Source organism: Polypterus senegalus, chromosome 17 (genome assembly GCF_016835505.1).
Source record: "Polypterus senegalus isolate Bchr_013 chromosome 17, ASM1683550v1, whole genome shotgun sequence".
In the NCBI taxonomy this organism is placed as follows: domain Eukaryota; kingdom Metazoa; phylum Chordata; class Cladistia; order Polypteriformes; family Polypteridae; genus Polypterus; species Polypterus senegalus.
In genome coordinates this window covers 77014133-77028839 of record NC_053170.1, presented here as the reverse complement: position 1 = coordinate 77028839, position 14707 = coordinate 77014133, and the positions used below count along the sequence as shown (strand labels likewise).

The 14707-nt window shown below is 37.2% G+C and overlaps 1 protein-coding gene across 4 annotated transcripts in view; it reads right to left on the bottom strand.

The window, feature by feature from the left end:
• Nucleotides 1-14707, bottom strand: part of macf1a (microtubule actin crosslinking factor 1a) — an 826555-nt gene that overhangs the window by 429403 nt on the left and 382445 nt on the right. For all 4 annotated transcript variants that reach the window (XM_039739817.1, XM_039739818.1, XM_039739819.1 and 1 more), the window contains exons 32-33: nucleotides 12635-12733; nucleotides 6197-6349 (exon numbers count right to left, since the gene is read on the bottom strand). In XM_039739817.1, coding sequence (XP_039595751.1) covers nucleotides 6197-6349; nucleotides 12635-12733 — 252 coding nt within the window. The remainder of the gene's footprint in view (nucleotides 1-6196; nucleotides 6350-12634; nucleotides 12734-14707) is intronic.

Genomic DNA, 14707 nt, shown 5'->3' with positions numbered 1-14707 from the left:
TCAGTCCTCCTTGAAGGCTACGTCTGTAGTAGATGCCTGATGATAGTGTATAGTAGTATAAAAACGAATATGCATAGTAACATAAATTCTAGCCCAAAGTAAGAAAGTATGTTAGACAGACAGACAAAACAGGCCTTATTTGTCCACAGGGGAAAACTGATCTTTTTACAGAAAAATAAATACATAAAAAGATAGCTAAAAATAATTAAATAAAATAAAAATACATACACACTTTGATCTTAACACACACTGTAATTATTATAAAGCAAAAAAAGAAAAGTTCTGACTTAGCTGTCACAGTCTCAGTGAGGCCTTATGCAGACATTGCTGTTGGTATACAGGAGCCCTTAGTGGCATTTTTGACACACTTTGATAAATAATTAATTGGCTGAAAGTACTTAGTGTTAGTGTTTCAGAGAGATGATGTGCAGCATTGTTCATTATGGAACTCAGGTTTGTTTTCATCCTCTCCTTTGCTATAAAATTAAGGTGGTCCAGAGTGTGTGAGCTTGCCCTTTTAATTTGCCTGTTGATTTAGAGGGCCTCTCTTCAAGTGATGTTACCAGCCCAGCCCAGCCCAGACCACCACAGCATAGAAAAATCACACCGGCCATCACAGAACTATAAAAGATGTGGAGGATGTCACTTCCCAAATAAAAGGAACACAGTCTCTTAACACTAGAATCACCAGAGCCAATGAAAAAACTCGCAATTCCAACCCACCTTAAATCCCTTCGTACCTCTCCGTCAGCGTCTTTTGTCTTCCAAATGTGTCATTCAATATTTCAGAAAAGGAAAGCAGCAATGCAGAGAATTCACTCGAGCTCCATATGCGCAAAGTATACAATTATTCAACTCGAAATTATATATTGAGCACATCTATCTCACTTAAAATTGTCCAAAATGTTTCCAGGTCAAGATCCAACCTGTGAACGTTGCAATCAAGTTCCGGCCTCACTGTGCCACATGTTCTGGACCTGCACCAAATTAAAATCATTTTGGACCAAAATCTGTAAATGCCTATCAGACAGCCTTGGTGTCGCAATCCCTCCTAACCCATTAACAGCTTTGTTTGGTGTACTCCCAGATGGGCTTAAAGTGGAGAAGAACAAACAAACTGTGATTGCCTTTACTACACTATTGGCATGCAGACTTATTTTGCTCCACTCTCCTATTCTAAGCCAGTGTGTAACTGATGTTATATACTATTTGAAACTGGAAAAAATCAAATTCTCACTTAGAGGATTTGTGCAAAACCTTTTCAAATCCTGGCAGGATCTGATCAGTAACATTTTAGAATAAGCTTTTAAAGAACCGAGGAAGCAGATTCTCTCTCCTTTTTTCTCCATTTATCTTTATTCACTTATTAATTCATCTACTTGCATATTTTTACTAGCTTTAAGTTTTACTCTGCTGGCTTAGCTTTCTTTCTCAGGGGTGGGGGTTGATTTGTTTTCAATCTTATGTTTGTAAAAATTAATTTATTTGTATTGAATATTGTGTGATTTTAATAAAATAAAAAAATAAAAAAATAGTAGTGGCTCTAACACTGACACCTGTGGAACACCACTCTTAATTTCAGTCAATTCTGGTAAGGTTCCTCGCACCATAACCCTCTCTCTCCTGTGTCTGAGCCAATTTTGCACACATCTACAAACACCACCCTGAACAACGACTTCTTTTAGTTTGATGCCCAATCTTCCCATGTGGCACCTCATAAAATGCTTTCTGAAAACTAGTCTCATATGCCCCACTTTGATGATATACTTTTTGTTGCATCCTCATAGAATTCCAGCATGTTGGTAAAACCCATGCTGACTGTTCAGTATAACTCCTGTTCTTGCCATGCGTTTCTCAATTTCATCCTTAATAATTCCTTCCATTAATTTACCTATAATACACGGTAAGCATAGTGGGCTATAGTTGCTTGGATCTACCAGGTCACCCTTTCTATACAACAGGGTCAATATTTGCCATTTTCTAGTCCTCCTGAATTTCCCCAGTGCACACTGACTTCCTAAAAATATGTTTAAAGACTTTATGTATGTACTGATTAACCTCTTTAAAACTTGAGGATGTAGATTATCTGGTCCTGGTGCTTTGTTTGATTTCAGCGTATTTAATGTAAGCAGTACTTCTCCCTCTACTATTTTCAAATCACTCAGTACCTCCTTAGTAGTCCTTTTTTCACTCCTTGGAGATTATCTGTTTCCTCACATGTGAAAACCTCAGAAAATTGCAAATTTAGAGCATCTGCTATTTCACTGCATATCTTAATGGATGCCCTCATGTTCTCAGACACCCTACGATTCAAATTTGCGTTTTTATCTTATAAACCTTATTCAGCTATTTTTTCTTTACAGTTTCTTTTTCAACTCTTGATTAACCCACTAAAGTTACTTGAGTTTTCTACGAATTCCAAATTTAGGTATGTGCCTGTCCTGCATTATACGTAAAATGCTTTTAAAACTGTTCCACTACACCTCGACTATCTCCTCACTTAAGTCTATCCTCCTTAGACTTGGCTGTTTATGTAACACAAGCTATGTAACACACTGGTGAGGCATCATCTGGTGTACTATGTGCAGTTTTGGTCTCCAGGCTACAAAAAGGACATAGCAGATCTAGAAAAAGTCCAGAGAAAAGTGATTAGGCTGATTCCAGGGCTACATGGGTTAATTATGAGGAAAGATTAAAAGAACTGAGCCTTTTCAGTTTAAGCAAAAGAAGATTTAGAGGAGACATGGGTGAAGTGTTTAAAATTATGAAAGGAATCAGTACAGTGCAGTGCAAAAACAGGGGGACACAGTTGGTAAGTTGTTAAGGGTAAATTTCGCACAAACATTACGAGGCTTATCTTTACATAGCAAACCAAAGACACATGGAATAAGCTACCAAGTAGTTTGGTACACCGTAGGACTTTAGGGACTTTTAAAAACTAGAAATGCTGTTATTTATGAATAATTAAGTAAATAAGGCTGGTGAACTTTGTTTGGCTGAATCCCCTGCTCTTATCCAAAGACTCAAACTTCAAAAACTCAACCTGATGTTATTTTGGAGGAAAAACTTTTCTAGTAATAAAGATGATTGTCTCTTTATTTCACCTTAACTAGAAGTGTTATTAATGAAATGGGTATCCTTCCTGGGATCATGGCTTTCTCAGAGTGTCCATATATATTAATAACATTTTTAAAAATGTATACATTTGGAAAACTAAAAGTGCACTTTTGCAAATATCCAAAGAAAAAGGGGGCACAGCTCTTCCCAACTTTCAGGTTTACTACTGGGTAATGATAATATAGTACACCCCCAAAATTTGCAGGGGTTATGTTCCTAGAGCACCTGCGAATTGTGAAATACCGTGACTTTTGGATGTGGTTAAACAATGCTTTTTAAATGCCTATTTTTACAGTTTATACCCTAAACAGAGTATGCCCCAAAGCACTTTAATTTAATTGCAAACTCAGCTTAATACATTACCTAAAAAATTACCTTAATACAATACCTAAAAACAGAATGTAAAGGTAAACCCATATACTGTACAGTATTGTATTGCTATGTCTGTCGCGGTGCTAGAATGTAAAATACCGATGTTACTGCTATACGTACTGTAATTCATGCAAGCGCGTTTTCTTTGGTATGCGCTTTTATTTTCTTTGTTATAAGTAGAGTAAATACATAATAATTTCATTTAATAAAAATACAGTAAAATGTACGGGTGCTCGCCAATGATGAATGATATTGATGATGATTAAGTAGCTGTGCAGTACAATGCAGAGGATTTAAAACTCCTCGGGTGGCACCGCTTCTTCAGGCGCTTCAGGAGGAGTCGTATCTTTGGACGGGTCTTCTTCTGGTGGGGTTTCGTGCTGGCTTTTCTTCATAGGTTTCAGAAACATTGTGATGGGTAGTTGCTGTCGTTGTGTCTTCATTGTGGCGAGAAGCGTTTTATATGTCTGAACGGCAGCATCGATGCCATTATTAACTCGAGATTCCAAACCATGTTGGGATCCCATGCTTCAATCATCCCTTTTAACTCTTGCGATGTCTGAATAATCTGGGACAGACATTCCAAAGTCAGGCCCTGCTCCTCCTGCTCTTGCACTGGATCTGTCTCTTCCTCCTCCTCTTCATTGGCAGACTAACTCCAACAAATCCTCGTTCATCAGGGGTTCAGAATGGGCATTAATAAGGTTGTTCACTTCATCTTGAGTGATGTCGTCAAAACCATCGCCAACCAGTATCTTTGCCAGTTCCACGGCCTTGTTGACAGAGTCGTGCTAAATTTTTTTGGGTGATAAGCCCGCGTTGTCATGGATGCACTCTGGCCACAGCTTCTTCCAGCAGGATTTCAGGGTTTCCTTTTTTATCTCCTTAAGAGCAGCTTGGATGACTGAAGGGCATGTTGCAATTGTAAAGTTATGCCAGTAACCCTTCAATGTAAAATTATCATCTGCGTCCATTGCATCCACAAGGTATTGGAGAGAAATCTGGGTATAAAGAGCCTTGAAGGCACGGATTATGCTTTGATCCATAGGTTGGATAAGGTGTTGGCAGGGAGGAACTCAGTCTGAACTCACTCGTAATACAAATCCAAAGGGTGGCTGCCAGCGTTATCCATAATAAGCAACACCTTGAAGTCCATGCCTAAGTCGTGGAGGTATTCCTTGGCTTGAGGGATGAAGCACTGGTCAAACCAGTTTGAAGCAAGGATTTTGGTAATCCAGGCTTTAGGGGTGTGCATCCAGAAGACAGGCAGCAGGTTTTTACTTTTGTTTTTAAGGGCCCTAGGATTCGCTAATTTGTAGATGAGGCCAGGTTTCATCATGTTACCAGCAGCATTGCCACATATAATAAGTGTCACTCTGTCCTTCTGTGCCTTAAACCCTGGAGCTTTGGCTTCGTCCTTCATGATGTACGTTCTGGACAACATCTTCTTACAGAACAAGACAGTCTCACCCATGTTAAAAACTTGTTTGGTCTTGTATCCCTTCTTCTGTATGATGTGCCTAAATGTCTTGGGGTACTTCTCCCACAGCTTATTTGTCAGCAGACGCTGCCTGTCCAAGTAGAGAGATGCTTTTAATATTAAATCATCTCTGAAAACGATCAAACCATCCCTTACTGGCTTGAAAATCTTCAGGCTCCGGTGCTGTTGATGGTCCTGGTTGCAGTTCTTATGTACCTTCTACATTGCCTCCTGTAGCAAACTGCTGGTACACTTTCTCAAGAATGATGTTACTGTCCAAGGGGATGTTGTTCTTCCTGCAGTCGGTGATCCAAAATGCTAAGGCATAATGACGATATTTTTATTCCTTACGGTCATTACCTTTTTGACACTATTACAGAAACTTACAGAAACAGTCCTCCGGATCACTGCCTCTATTTTCTTTATGTAACGTACAGTGCTTTCATTAATGCCATAGTTGCGTGCTACTGCAGCATAACCTTTCAGTTTCCCTCAGTTGTTGCTTCCTGTTCTCTCTACAGCACAGTATTGCCATGAAAAAGCCATAAAAAATTGCAGAGGATATTTGCGTTTTCCGCTAACATTAATAGTTAGGTTCTAAGGAAAAATCCGTGAACAACTATGTCCGCGAACCCTGAACCGTATCTTCGCGGGGGTCTACTGCACATTCTGTACTTGTAGACAGTGGAAGGAAGTTAATGAAACAGCATGTGCTCGGCTATTAATGGGAAAAAAAAAATCTTCTTTAAACTGTATATGTATGCTCTGTAGGCTTTCCTTTGTGCTCCAAACCTTCACCAAAATATTAGCAAATCTGTAGTATAATAATTTAACCAATGCAGGAAACAATATGCTGCTGCCTTATATTGCAAGTATTTATTCCAGGCTCCTTAAAACTATATATTATTTACTTTACAGAGGCCACTCAGAGCAGATGCCTTGATATAGACATGTTTTTTGGTAAATTGAAGCATACATATTTATAGGATGTGAGGCATCTCATTCATACTGTATCTATGCCTAAAATTAGACACATTTGTAAAAATAAGGTTGAAAACAGTATTCACAGACTAAGTTGTGCTTTGTTATAAAACTCATGCCTTACCTCCCTATTTAATAAACAAAGAGTTTCTTTAAAATTACAAATTACATTTTGGGATATTTAACATTCCATGTATATCATAATGTGGACAATTTGTTATACAAAATATATATTTAACTACACACCTGCTGTTCAGATAGAACTGTTTCTAGCATGCCTGATCCATCTATGCCACTAAAGTTTTCCTTCCAAAGAAGATTTTTCTTCATTTCTGTTGTCCAGGACAGCATTTCAGATAGTTGGTTCATCAGCTTAAGTTTCTCCTCTTCAATCAGTTTCTGGAATAAGTAAATCATTAAAAAGGTGAGATATTGAAAAGTTGCAATTATTCTCCATCTGAGTCTGTGTGCCTCACTCATATAGTCAACATCCGTACGAGCATATATTGTTTACTACAGCTTTGTGACTGTGTGTGTGTGTGCGCTGTGAAGTGCGAGTCCCCATCTTGCTCCCCAAAACACGAAGCTGAGTCTCAGTACTTTAAAACCAGCTTTATTCAGCTTGAAACAGCAACAGCGCTGTTATTTATTGTAGCGGGATCTTTATAATGTTCCTTCTATGACCCACTGACAACAGGCGCTTACAGCATGTCTGCAATCTTTTTGGATGCGCTTATACGGCGAACTGCTACAGTGCTGGGAGACTGCGATTGCTTTGGGGCGCTCTTCCGCGTGTCGTCCCGTTGGGTGGAATCCCACATGAGTTTAGAAACTCACCCCAGCCATGATTCTTTTTAAAGGTAAAGTGCAGGTTAATTCGTATTATGTATTTTACTTTATATTTTGTATTAATCATTTTTATATGAATAGTTTTGGGTTGTGGAACGAATCATCCGAGTTTCCATTATTTCTTATGGGGAAATTCACTTTGATATATGAGTGCTTTGGATTGCAAGTACGTTTCCGGAATGAATTATGCTCGCAAACCGAGGTTCCACTGTATGTGTGTGTGTATGTGTAATATATATATATATATATATATATATATATATATATATATATCCATACATATATCCATATAGACACATATACATATACATATACATATATATATATATATATATATATATATATATACATATATATATATATATACACACACACACATACACACACACTCTTTGGGGTGCGAGCAACTGTTGTTGGGGGTGCCAGAATCCATCAAGGAAGAAAAATGAAAAACATTATTTGTACAAAATCTTAATTTATTTATCCATTCCTAAATAATTAAATGGGCAGGCTATTTCGTATCAGTGCAATACGCTGTTCGTTAAAACGGATGACTCCCGCTCTTACGTGCAAGTCTGCGTGGATATTATGAACTATCGTATCTGTTCAAGTTCTATTTAAATTTTAAATAGAAGGAATTTTTATTTAGTCGACAGAAATATCTTTGGTAGGAATGTAAGTTAAATGTAGGCATCATTGCATAAATTTTTCTTCACCATACAAATGTAAAGAGTAAATTCGCCTTACATTCCAACCAAAGATATTTGTGTCGACTAAACAGAACTTGAAAAGATATATTTTTTTGAATGTGATCGCGCAATTCAGATTGAGTTGACACGCACCGACGCATCAAGCCCGCGTGCTATTGTGGTTTTGCCTGCGTGCCTCAATAAGTCACCCTCCCCTCGCTCTTACTTTTTTACCGTTCATCTAATGAATACACTGAGATTGGCTTTACCAAAACAATCATTGATGGCGAATAAAGTATCCATTATTCATAAAGCTTCAATTGGTGATTTGTCTTTCTGCGTTAACCGCATATTTTTTCATACGTCTCAAACCAAGGGGATGCGAGGGTAAAATGAATCGGGAAGCGCGCATACATACTCAGCGCACCCCCTCTCGGGAATCGAACCTTGGACGTCGGCGCTAGAGGCGAAGCCTCTACCATTGCGCCACGGCGTGTGGTTTGTCTATTTGAGAGTATGTAGATCGGGGTATATATATACATATATATACTGTATATACCCGCGCTTCGCAGCGGAGAAGTAGTGTGTTACAGAAGTTATGAAAAAGAAAAGGGAACATTTTAAAAATAACTTAACATGATTGTCAATATACAGTAATTGTTTTGTGAGTGTTATGAGTGTTGCTGTCATCAAGGATTTGATTATCATTATTTCTTTCAATCAGGTTCGTATTTATAGGATGTGTTGTGTTCAAGTTACATTCCGTGTTTGTCAATCGTTGTAAAGATAACAGGTTTCATTCATCGATTCGTTTCTTACTACATCAATAAACAGCTCGTCTTCCTCTTTATCTGAGATGTGACACACTGCATGTACGGGTTTTTTTTTTTTTACACTGTCTTCCTTTAGTGGGACATTGACTTTTTCCACCGTGGGCTTTGTTTCCACAGTAGCTGCACTTATAAATATGCTTGTATGTATCACACGCTTCATATTTTTTGCTGCCTTCTCAATTGTGTAATTCGGTTTTTGTTCAGCACTCTTTGGAACCGTTGCTTTTTTTCTGTGTATTGCGTCATTTCACGTGAGCCGCTCGGAGTACATGCATCGATGGTTCCCAGCTGTGCTAGTGCCATCTCGTGTGATGTCCATGGCTGTATTTAATGTTAGCTAAGACCCGGCATTTAAAAGTTTCTCTCACAGTTTCGCCGAGTTTGTGCAAAACACCACCCTGACCATTTCATCTTCCTCTGCATAAGCACAGTCCTTCACCCGTGAATATTTAGCGGCAGTGTTTCTATTAGATTGCCGCTGACGGACGGCCTTATATGGGCAGGCACTAAATTACGTGGGAGGTGTAACTCCGCCTCCCACGGACATCGAGCAGAAGTCTATTATAGTATATGGATGAAAAAATAGGTTCCAGTTATGACCATTACACGTAGAATTTCAAAATGAAACCTGCCAAACTTTTGTAAGTAAGCTATAAGGAATGAGCCTGCCAAATTTCAGCCTTCTACCTACACGGGAAGTTGGAGAATTAGTGATGAGTCAGTGAGTGAGTGCTCTGCCTTTTATTAGTATAGATATACCTGTGCAGTAGTGGTAGTCGCATATGAAAGCCTATAGATATTCTATCCAACAAGACCATGAGTTATTATTTAAGGTTCAGGGATTATACATTACGTTGATTACAGTCACTTTTCAATTTATGGTTATAAAATATTTCAATCTGACACCTGTATATGTATAATGATCTAGAATTTCAGAAGCAAAAGGCTCTTATTTCTGCCTGAATGTTCTGAGTGACTCTCTCATCCAGCGACAACTTTAGAGTGAATCATACTGCTCAATAATCTCAAAGCATGACAAGAAAGGACCATTTCAGATAAGAGTGACTTCCCTCACTTGTTTTTGCTTATTTTGCTTTCAATATATATCTATTAATTAAACATATACTTAAAATGCTTTGTGTTTAAGTAGCTTGTAATGTTTTTTTTTCTTTCAATTTAAATGGAGAAGTTAAACCAGCACTGCCCAGCAACTGGTAAACACACTCTATATCATGTATAATCCCTGTTTTCTTCAGGTGCTCCTAATTGTAACAGGACGAAGCATCATATAAGGTAATACAAATGCAGAGAACTATGAAATTTGCAAATAAACACACAAGAAGGTAAACTAAAAAGTACCTTTGTTTATAGTTTATTTGCATATTTTTCTGTTGTGATATCACGAAGAGAAAAACCATCAGTCATGTAAATGCTTTGACCACACACAGATCCAGGCCTTTCAGCGCATATAAAGCGTATAAGGACAATACGTTATAAATGAAACATCGACAACTAAACGAAGAAGAGCGAGCAGCACAAAGAAAAAAAGAGACCCAAAAGTGTTGGAGAGAAAAAAATGCAAAAAAGAAAATGAAGACGCAAAAAAAAGTAGGTGTGAAACACATGCAGAGCATGATACAGAATATGAAAACAGAAAAAAACTAAAGTATCAAAACAAAGAAAGTAAAGATCGCATTAGCGCAAACAAAGACAAATTATTATTCGGAGAAATAACGGAAAGGCGAATAGAGATCGAATATATGGACATTGGTGATATGTCAGAATTATGTAAATATTGTAAGGCTTTGAAGTTCAAGTCAGAGACTTGTAGATTGTCTAATTCGTGTTGCCATCTGGGAAAAGTTGTGTTTATACACAATGAGAAGGCGTATCCAAGAGAATTAAAAAATTTCATGTTTGGGGAATGTGAAATCCACAAACACTACAGGCAAAATATTCAAGTCTAAAATAGTCTTTTCGCATTTGCATCATCCAATGCTCAAAACGCAGATTTACACAAGCATGGACCATACGCTATGAGAATCTGTGGTCCAGCAACAATTAAAGCAACAACAAGTTTAATTTCAAAGAAACCACCATTCTGGCAGGTGGACAGATCACGGAGAAGCGATGCAACATAGAATCGAAAGAGTTAAACAATCGAACGTATTAGAAATTATACAGTCAATAATGGATACAAATCCACACGTCCAAAGTATCGGACTTTACTCTAAATAAGTTTTCTGGATTTCTATATGAATCATAAAGACCACGCATGCATATATAATAAACCAACATGTGACGAGTTATCAGCGATAATAGTTTCGAAAGACGGAAATATGAAAAACAGAGTAGACATTCGTGTTTATCCAAAAGCAAAACATGAATCAACATTTCTGTCTAATAATTCACCAAATTCCGATCTATTACTCTTTCCCTTGCTTTTCCCAGATGGAGAAACAGGATGGTCATACAATATGAAACACACGAATTCAGAAAAACAAAAACACACCAAAAAATATTTCAGAGCAAAATTAGTGATACGTTCCAATGTATTTAAACCCACTTCTGTCATCTCAACGTCTCTAACACAACATTACATTATTAATGTGTATCTAAAAGTCGAAGCTAATTGTCTTTTCTTTATTAAATCGAATGAAGCAAAATTTGGAATGTAACATATGCAAGGACTTAACAATCACGTTCAAAATTCAAATATCAATAGTTCAGACAAATTCAAAATAGGTAAAGCAGTAATATTACCATCATCATATCAAGGTAGTCCAAGAGCATTGCAACAGTTATATCATGATGCAATGGCAATATACCGAACTATCGGTCGGCCAGATTTATTTATTACAATGACGTGCAATCCACAATGGCCAGAAACCCGGAGATTCTTGAAAACAATGCCACCAGCTACATCGGCTCTGGATATTCCAACTTTAGTAAGTAGATTGTTTTATCAGAAAGTCTTAATTTTATTGAAAGAACTCGAAACGTTGTTCGGTAAAATCACAAGCATACATTTATACGATCGAATTTCAAAAACAGGGTTTACCTCACATACATTTATTGGTTACTTTACAAAAAAATTATTAACTGCTGATGATGTAGATCATTTTGTCTGTGCTGAAATTCCAAATAGAGAAACCTATCCTGAATTATGGTACAAACTCATTAAACACATGTCTCATGGACCTCATTAAAAAGATTCAGCATGTTGGGACTCGAAAGAAAAAAAGTGTTTAAAAAAATTTCCAAAAGCTTTCGTTCAAAAAACAGATATGACTAAGGCTGGCTTTCCAGATTACTGTATTGCAGAAGAGATAATCGTCACGAACAACACACTTATCATGGAACGAAAGATGGAAAAATTGTGATGATCAATAATTCAATGATTGTACAATATAACCTGTATTTGCTAAAAAGATTTGATTGTCGTATTAATGTCGAGTATTGTGTATCAGTGATGAGTATTAAGTACATCTACAAGTGCATTCATAAAGGGCACGATATTTTGAAAGAACAAGCACAGGATGAAGTTCAAGCATACTTAAGATACTCGATACATCAGTGCAATTGAAAGCAGGTGGCATTTAATGGAATTATCAATGCACGGTCGAAGTCATTCTGTAGAAGTATTACCGATTCATTTAACCAGTACAGAATATGTTCAATTTAAAGAAGGGGAAGAAGCAGATGCTTTACAAGTAGCACAAACAAAAAAAAAATATGGAATATGGCATTGAAGAAAAATTTATTGCAAAAGTGTTGCACGATTAAATATTGTATCATCAAACACTTTCATTTAAAATTGTTGTTACGAGAATTGAAAGGAACAACGTCATATAGAGATGTTCTAACTTTAGATGAAAATACGTATGGTACCTTTCAAGAAGCGGCTCGAGCAGCTGGATTATGTAAATCGGACGACTATATGTATGAAATGATGTCTGATGCTATGTCTTTAATGATGCCTGACAAATTAAGACACTTCTTCGTATACTTAATTATGACAGGGGAAGTTGATGCTTTACAATTATGAGAAGCGTTCAAAATACCATTATCCGTAAAGTCAAATGAACAAATGAGTTATAAAATAAAAGGGAAACTAATGAAACAGAAACAATTCCAAGACAAAAAAAATATCGTAACAGTGTGTATCCGGAAAACCAAACACAGGGATTGGCGAGCGATGCAAGCAGGGGGCATAGCATCATGTAAAATACTAAAATTACATAACGAGTAAATTAGACGCACTGCATGCACATCCCCAAATTATCTTACAAAAGAGAAAGTAAAAGCCAAACCTCTTCTTCCTGAAGTCTCCTTAAGGCATCATTGATATACTTCACATGCTGAGTTGTGAGAGTAACCAGTGCAGTGTAACGTGTGTGCAGATCCATGAACTGAAAAGCAAATAAATGAAAAATAACTGTTAACTGGCTTTGATCTGCCGATACTTAAAGCTAGTGCAGCAAGCTGATGTTATCCTTTTTGGTGATTGAAGGTTGCATGTTATTTTTATGTGCAAATTTAATTTGTAATTGCACCTAAATCTGTTGCTAAAGCTTTGTTTCTGCTTACCACTCTGGGGCTATGAAATAATTTTTACAGCTTTTATTTTGCCACATTAGAAGGTTTTTTTTTTTTGGATGCAAAGGAGCAACATTTACCAAGTAAGAAAGACCACTTGAGGTGGCTTGAATGTACTTTGTAGTTTGAGCAAAAGGTGAGCGCAGAAGGGGCAACTGTACCCACTGATTAAGTATTCAAAAGTAGTTAACAGTAAGTTAAATGATTAATGGACATTACAGCAGATTAAGCTAAAGTAGTAAGTTAATGCCCCTAGAATGAATAATTAAAACAGTTAAAAAAGTAATATTGTGCTAAAGCTTGTGACCTTTCACAACAGGAAAAGTGTAAACAGAGGATATAGACTTTTAATCAAAAGCAATGTAGTTGCATCTTTTCTGTGAGAATTAAGAAGACAACAAAGTATCAGCTCGGAGAGATAACCACAAAGGAAATGAAAAAGAAGAAGGAGAAAAAGGTGGTAGGGAAGCAGTTAAGAGCATACAGTCATTTGCAAAACACTTTGCTAGAGACAGAGACACAGAGCAGGGATCAAAGTGTCTAGTTAACAGCAGCATAAAAGCTCAAGAATATGCAAGTATTATATTATTCTTTTTTTATTTAAATTTAAAAAGAATAGTTTTAACAAAAACAAATTATACTGAGACCAGCAGAAAAACAGTCTGGTTTGATGTGGAACTCTTCTGAAAAGAAATCTTAATCCAGCAGCTCAAGTAAATGGACATTCAACATGACATAGCTGCTTTCTAACTTAGAATTCAAGGAACTTTCCCAGGTCTCCTTTAAAGAACAAAAAGTCGACGTATGACAAGACTACAGTCCCGAGAGGAAGACAGAGGTATTTCATATTCAGACATATAATGTAGGAGGGGAACACTGACCAGGAGCATTGACCACAGAATTAAATATATCCCAACTATTTTCAGTACATATGGTACAATATACCAGGGATCTGTGGCAGATCAAGCTTGGTTTAGGTCATTAAAAATATTGTGTCTCATATACAAGTGCAAGTGTCCATAAGCAAAAAAGACATATGACCACAGAGTTCTTAATGGGGGATATGGCAATTGCACATTTATGTGCAGCTATCCCTAATTAGTGCTTGGTGGTCCAATGACAGAAGCACCTACAATTGCAGAGCTATACAAATGAGGAAGGAAATCAAGAAAATAGAGAGAGCAAGAGATGAGAATTGAGTTGAGCCCATGCAACAGAATGGAGGCAAAATAGTCAGAGATGCCCTGGGTTGGAGTGAAGGGATTGACGTTCAAAGGGTGGATAAAACCCTGCACGGTGGTTGGAGCAGGGGCATTCTTGGGCTTAAAGGATCCTGCAGAGACTGAAAGACTCTGATGTTATTCTTGGCTTTAGATTTTTTTTAATTTATATACTGGTTTTATCCTTACACTGCATTATTTTTGTAAGTGATTATTTTGAATGAAACATTGCACTTTTTGGACACTGCCAATTTATTGTTTTTTGTTGATAATAAAATAACCTTTAGGGCTGTTAACTTGTTGTTTTCCCCTCACTTTCCACACTATCTTAGGTTAAAACTACTGGTGTACGGGAAAATGGGTGATGCCCATGACTGTGGGCACGGAGCATCTCCGTTCCATACAGAGCTAGCTGGAGACCCCAGTATAAGGATGTAGACAGGAATAAGAAACCCAGTGGGTCATCCCTAAATAAGTGCTCAGAAAGAAACATATAACTGAAAGATGGTGACAATAACCTTTAAAGAGACTGACACAAAGGTTTGCTCAAGCTACAGGTAGTCTTGT